This window comes from Brachyistius frenatus, unplaced genomic scaffold (assembly GCF_029030835.1).
Source record: "Brachyistius frenatus isolate BFR_SWC_R1_liver_20210118 unplaced genomic scaffold, ASM2903083v1 Contig_278, whole genome shotgun sequence".
NCBI classification, from domain to species: Eukaryota; Metazoa; Chordata; class Actinopteri; family Embiotocidae; genus Brachyistius; species Brachyistius frenatus.
The window spans coordinates 135,272-142,500 of record NW_027210877.1 but is presented as its reverse complement, the minus strand read 5'-3'; the positions used below and the strand labels follow the sequence as shown (position 1 = coordinate 142,500).

General features: G+C 46.5%; 1 protein-coding gene across 1 annotated transcript in view; it reads right to left on the bottom strand.

Moving 5' to 3' along the window:
- The window catches only part of lima1a (LIM domain and actin binding 1a), an 18,192-nt gene extending 11,478 nt beyond the window's left edge, over positions 1-6,714 (bottom strand). The window contains exons 1-4 of the mRNA XM_069721898.1: positions 6,644-6,714; positions 5,053-5,228; positions 2,988-3,033; positions 53-421 (exon numbers count right to left, since the gene is read on the bottom strand). Coding sequence (XP_069577999.1) covers positions 53-421; positions 2,988-3,033; positions 5,053-5,177 — 540 coding nt within the window. The 5' untranslated portion in view covers positions 5,178-5,228; positions 6,644-6,714. The remainder of the gene's footprint in view (positions 1-52; positions 422-2,987; positions 3,034-5,052; positions 5,229-6,643) is intronic.
- Between the last annotated feature and the right edge of the window lie 515 nt (positions 6,715-7,229).

Genomic DNA, 7,229 nt, shown 5'->3' with positions numbered 1-7,229 from the left:
CATGTGCAGTGAAATATGAGGATGAACTCTAAAAGCTGAGAGGCTGTGGTACCTGGTTCTGGTTCTGGTTCTGGTTCTCTCCTCTCTCAAACATCATCTTGAGGCTGATGAGGGGAACGCTGGGCTTCTCGCCGTCGGGCACTTCGGCCACCGCTCCCTCCGGCCTCTCTGGCTCTCCGCTGGGCGTCGCCTCCATGTCGATCCGGTCCTCGGGCCGAGCCGACGGGTCGGATCCGGTCTCCGAGTGAACCTCCGTCTCCGTGTCGCGGTCGGAGGCGGTTAGCGGGGTGTCGGAGCGCGTCTCGGTCGGCGGGCCGGCGAGGCTGCAGGTCTGAAGTTGGACCCGGCGGCTCGGCGGCTGCTCCCAGCGTTTCTTTAAAACCGTCAGCTTGGCGCTTCGCAGCGTCGAAGGTTCAACACGCTGCAGAGAAAACAAGCACCAAAACGTCCCATTCAGCCCGATCGGACACGTTTTAACTCGGTTACATCATGGTGGGTAAAAAAAGAAGGCTGGCATTGTGCATCTTTGTTCATTTTTAACAAATCTGATGACAAAAGCAACAACAAGCCTTCTGCAGATCTCAGCTCCAAACCGACGAGATGAATCCTTCAAAAACAGCAAACAAAAAAAATCTCAATAATTCTCTGAAACAGCTGGGTGTGTTCGTTTTTAGCAAATAATAAAAAAGGTGTAACTTGTGGTCTATTTCCAGCTGCAGATGAATACAAATGTGATCATCTGTTAATTATCTACAGCAGCAGAAACGACATTTCAAAGAACGAGTCACCGACACGTTTTTAAATCGTTTTTTAGACGACAATGGAAAGAAGATGTACGAGTGTTCAGACACTTGAGTTTCATCTAATTTCTTGACGAGAAGAATACAACTTATTTCAAGACAAACATTGATATGACAAGAACCTCGTTTTCAGTCGACTCAAACATGAGAGCATAAAAACGTTCTGAACCGAGTTAAATGTTTTTAAAATTAGTCTCAAGCGCTTTAGTTTCAGCCTTCATCCAATTTTTGCAGCAACAAGACAGAAACTCCTGAAGAGAATTTAACTTAAAATATGAACAAATTCAACTGAACTCAGGTCTGAACTTCAATATTCAAACTTTAGTAAAAAATGTGCTGGAAGTATTAATTATTTTTCATTAATTGGGTGAATATTTTCTGTAAATGTAAGAAAATAGTGAAAAAGTTGTCACAATATCGTGGAAACAGCAGTTTGACCTTTAAGTGACTTTTGTCCGACCAGCTGTCCAAAACCAAAAAATTGCTTGGAAAAAAAAAAAAAAAAAAGACTAAACGATTAATTGATCCATAAAATAGTCAATAAATAAATAAATAAATCCCTTAAAATGGTTTCAGCTCCAACTCAACAGATCCACAAAATTCAGGACTTTGATTTTGTATCTGTACATTTTTGTCTTGAATAAAACATTAATTTAAGTATAAAAGTCAATTCATGTACATATTATTTATGGATAAAATGCAACCTAACAGTGAAACATTTCCCTTCTAGACTCGTTTTGTCTGACCAACAGTCCAAATTAGTTTTTAGAAGTTAAACTGTTATAAAATATTGAATTGATCGTTTGTCTTGGTGAACCGTCGTAGACGTTGGAAGTGAAACAGCCGAGATAACGCTCATCGTTCTCCGATGACTCACTCCTTCTGAACACTTAAGCAGAGTCGCTTTTTACTTTTCTCAATGAATTCCTTTAAAGTTGGACTCGGGCCACTTCAACCTTCGACTGCTGAATGAAGCTAAAAACGCACTCAGAAAACAACACCGGTTGCACACAAGTTCAAAACGTACGTTAGCATTTCTGGTAGCACAGTCAGCACAAAAAAAAAGAGGAAAAGACATGAAAAGGAAAACAAACTCAGACAAAAGACAAAAGAGCTGCTCAGCACCCATCTAGAAACCTGCAGCTGCAGAAAGCTGGAAAAACTCAAAGTGAGGATTTAAAAACCTGAAGGAGACGCAGAGGAACCGGCCGGTGGCGTCTTAAAAAAAAAAGAAAGAAGAAAACTTAAAAACGCATGTCGGCGTGGAAACGCTGCAAACTGTCCCAGATGTGAAGCTCGAGAAGTGATCAGAGAGAAGCAGTGTGAAGCAAACTATAAGCCCCCCCTCCCTCCACACCCAGCCCCCCTACAAGACAAGGGAGGGAGGGAAGGAAACAGGAGGAGGGGGAGGGGGAGGGGGAGAAAATGAGAAACAGAGATGGTCAGTGAGCGAAGGAGGGAAATAAAGTCCAGGAAATGAGGAAAAAGGTAAAAAGGACAGAGCTGGAAACCTGAAGGCAAAAATAAAAAAGTCCCACAAAGAGACGAAAACTGGATAAAAAATAATGTTCTGATAAACGTCCGTCAATCAGATTTATATTGGATGTTTATTTTAGAGATTTCACACCTTTAACGACAAGTTTGACTCAAAACTCTCCAGAAAAGAAGGATAGAATCTGATCGGAAACCTGACGATACTACGTCCCGCCCACCGATAGCTGTAACCTGACTGCACCACAGGCCTGTCAATCAAACAGACACGCCCCCAAAAACAGGTCTTCTTGAATCTTCTTTTCTAATGAATGAGGGATTATTTTCAGATGGACCTCCAGAAAACTAAGAAGAAGGAGTGACTTTAGCAAATGGCACCACGATGGTGTTTTGAAACCAGCCCCTAGTGGCACTATGTGGTATTGCAGTGTAATGACACTGCATCGGCCTCATTGTTCCGACCCAGAAGCTACGTCCACTTTTATATGGAGTCCGTTGTTTGCACAGTAAAACCACACGGCTGTCGAAGTGTCGTGAAACATGCTGTCAATCAAAACGAGCAGTTTGTCCTTCAGTTCAACAGAACCATGAAGTACCGCTTCAAAACGTTGAGTTGAAACTTCAACACGGTTACAACAAAAACAGATCATCATCCAGACGGACTGAGTCGGTGTGCAGATCGATGTGATGCGTTACCGTTTTCTTCTGCTCTGCGCTGCCCTCCTCTGCTGCCATCTGGTACCTGAGGAGGAGGAGGAGGAGGAGGAGGAGGAAAGACATCAGGAAACAGGAAGTCAATCAAGGACGGAAAGTAGCGTCAAAGTAAGACACAGCCGCTCTCTGATCACACCAGGAAGTTCATGTGAAACTCCACAAACATCCGATTTCATGCCGACCGAGAATCTGGAGGGAAAATCTTCATCTGACGTTACGTCACACAGGAAGTGAAGAAGTTCATGTTTCTGTCTCAAGAGAAGATTCCATTACGGCAAACTCAACTCACGACCAAAAACGTTTCAACTCTGAACCAAAAAGCTTTTAAAAACCAATTTTGTTTTTCTCGCAACCCAAAAGTTTGAGTCAACAGAAACTCTGGTTGATTTAAAACATCGATAAGAAACGACAGCTGGTTCAGAACACCGCAGCCAGAACCAAGAAAACCAACCACCTGACCCGCCGGACCACCTGACCCGCCGGACCACCCTGACCCGCCGGACCACCTGACCCGCCGGACCATGCGACCTGACCCGCCGGACCACGTGACCCGCCGGACCACCTGACCCGCCGGACCACGCGACCTGACCCGCCGGACCACGCGACCCGCCGGACCACGTGACCCGCCGGACCACGCGACCTGACGCGCCGGACCACGTGACCTGACGCGCCGGACCACGCGACCTGACGCGCCGGACCACGTGACCTGACGCGCCGGACCACGCGACCTGACGCGCCGGACCACGCGACCTGCCAGACCACGCGACCTGACCCGCCGGACCACGCGACCTGCCGGACCACGCGACCTGACCCGCTGGACCACCTGACCCGCCGGACCACCTGACCCGCCGGACCACGCGACCTGACCCGCCGGACCACGCGACCCGCCGGACCACGTGACCCGCCGGACCACGCGACCTGACGCGCCGGACCACGCGACCTGCCAGACCACGCGACCTGACCCGCCGGACCACGCGACCTGCCGGACCACGCGACCTGACCCGCTGGACCACCTGACCCGCCAGACCACGCGACCCGACGCGCCGGACCACGCGACCTGCCGGACCACGCGACCTGCCGGACCACGTGACTCGCTGGACCACGTGACCCGCCGGACCACGTGACCTGACCTGCCGGACCACGTGACCCGCCGGACCACGCGACCCGACGCGCCGGACCACGCGACCTGCCGGACCACGCGACCTGACCCGCTGGACCACCTGACCCGCTGGACCACGCGACGTCTTTTAGGAATGGATTTAAAAAGTTCTTTTACTTGTTCGTAAAGCTTTAAATATCTCACCTCGACATCTGAGCTCTGCTTTCAGTTCGTGTTGCCGACACGTCTTCCTCTGCTTTTTATTTGAAATGTTCCTCTTGTCTAAAACGTTTGAACGCCTTGTTCTCTTTAATTTAACTCGCTATTTTTAAAAGGAAACTTAAAACTTTCTCTTGAATCGGGCTTTTAATTTAGAGACATTTTTACTATTTATTGTTTTTAAAATTACTGATGTTTAACCTTTTTTTATTTAATTTTATTGATGGATTTTTAACACAGTTTTATTGTTGCAACCTTTAGTCCTTAATCTTTTTTATTTGTTTGTTTGTTGGTAGTTGTTTTTTTCATATCATTGGTTTCTTGTTTGGGCGATTTAAGATGATAACATCTAATAAACAAACTAAATTAGATCTTTTTAAAGTATTATATTCAGAGTAGTGATCCACTGACTCGGACAAAGAGCAACACCTAGTGGTCAGATGGAGGAATCGCAGCGTGGAAAGCATCCTGTCACCTTCTCCATTCCAAAGAGGAAACTGGATAGGAGGTGAAGGAGAAGCTGTGAGGAGCAGAGCCGCCACAGTTCACCTCCGGAGAGACTCTGGAAACCGGAAAGGACGCCAACAAAGTGGACGAAGAGAAAAGAGGAAACTGAAAGAAAAAAGAAGCCATGACCTCATTTATCACAAATGAGGTCATGGCTTCTTTTTTAATAAATAAAGTGACCAGCTGAGTTGCTGCTGGTGAATTATTAAGAGAGAGACTCACTTGGAGAAGCGCTCTGCGATGGCGTTGTTCTTCCCGCGGGCCGACACGAGGGACATCTCCTTGGCGGTGACCCGGAGGGACTGGGACGCCCACTGCCGGCGGCCGAACGGGGCAACGGAGGCCATCTTTTTTCTTTATTTAACAGTTGGTGTATCAACTCTCCAGGAAGGAAAAGACTGGAAAAAAACAAAAAAACAACAAGTTCAGTCTTCAACCAAATCAGTACAAAACTGAGGCTGCTGACAGAAAACACACGTGCTCATGTAAATGTGTTCAACACCAGAAGCTCACCCACAAACCCATCAATTCTTCTCAAAGACTTCACGTTTGAGTGCAGCGTGGAAAGGACACGCACAGCTGATTCAAAGTCAATAATGCGCGTCACGCCGCCGTTGACCATGTGTTCCCCACGTGACTCCGCTCGACTGAAGCCCGGAGGGCGACGACACCGACAACCGATACTCCCGCCCCACACACGAACCCTCCGGTACACTTTCACAACACACACGTCTGTACCTGCTTCGCCTCCAGGCCGAGCAAACGTGCGCGCGCAGCAACAGCGCGAGCTCAGTAAAATAAGTCATCCGTGAGTTACACGCGCTCCGGTGACGACACAGCCTTCCGGGGTAGCGACTCATAGCCTCGTCGTCACCCAGCAGGTGGGCCATTATGGGATGTTCGCCTAGTTAAGGACCTGCTCGTTCATTTCTACAACACGGGCTCCTTTGTGTCCCAGTCACTGGGTTTGTTAGAGTACACATGAAAAAACCTGCCTAGCTGACTACTTTCATGATCGAATAATCTGCTGATTAGTTTCTTAATTTAGAGTCTATAAAACATCAGAAAAATCATCTTCAACTGTCTTCTTTTAATGAAAAACAGTCCAAAACCAAAAGATATTCATTTTATGATCATTTAAGACAAGCAAAATCAGATTCTCACATGTGAGGAGTCAAAACCATCAAAAGTTTGGTATTATTATTAAAAAAAACAAAATTTCTTCGATTGTTATTGGTTATCTATTTTGGGATGTTTTAAATCAGGCTCAATATCATAATTTGAGAATTGTCTCATATGTGATGATTTAAGGCCAAATGTTGAGTGTTATCAATTCACCTGTTAGTTATTCTTTCTATTAATTATGTAAAATAACAGGAAAAAAGTTCCAATGTGTCCAGAACTGAAATATAATCAATACATTGACAAAATAAAAACTAAAAAACACAAGCAGAGAAAACCATTAAACGCTCACTTTTGCTGTGAAACCTTTGATCAAATCCTCCCAGTGGATCTAAACAGCCTAAATGCTCCCGTCAGGTCAAATAAAAATGGATTTTGACAGCGACCCCGAGTCACCTCAAACAAAGCAGCATGTAAAACTCATGAAACGTTAAAGACTCAAATAAATAAAACATGTTCAGGACTGAAAAGTGTCGCTGAGCTGAAGTTAAAAGAAGAGACGCCTGATTTCAAACTTTACAGGTAAAAACAATCAATGGAAACACAGAGTAGAGAGATTATCAGTTAAAGTGAACTACTGGTCTTCATCAGATAGAAACCCTGAAGAAGAGCATGGAGCTCCTCCACCTACCTGTTCACTGCTTCTTCTTCTTTTACCCCCTCAGCTGCTGCCACCACAGCTTTTCACTAGACAGGGAAGTAGGAGAGTCCAGCCGCTCCCATTTAACTCCTCTCAGCCAATCAGGAAGCAGCACTCACCTCCACCTGAAAGGTACGAGCCCCACCCCCTCCGCCTCCTCCTCCTCCTTCTCCTCCTCCTTTTCCTTTCTGATCAGCAGTGTTCAATGGGAGCACAGAGGAGCAGCCTGGTGAAGCAACATGGCAGACAGGGAGCAGGAAGGGAGGAGGGAGAGGAGGAGGGGGAGGGAGGAGGGAGAGGAGGAGGGGGAGGGAGGAGGAGAGGGTGGAGCCCACACTGGATTCCTGGAAGCTGAGTGACTCCTGGCTGCCCACTTTCTCACAAGGTCAGGATCTCTGAGGATGTGACTCATGATACTGTCTCACTCCACCGAAGGGGAGGAGAGAGGGGGGGGGGGTCTTCAAAATAAAACTATTTTTATGATTTAGTGTTAGAAGAAGTGAACGTGAAAATCCTGCAATCAAAAGTTTACACAAGTAAAAGTATTGAAGTTTTATTATTAAAATGTAGTTAAAGT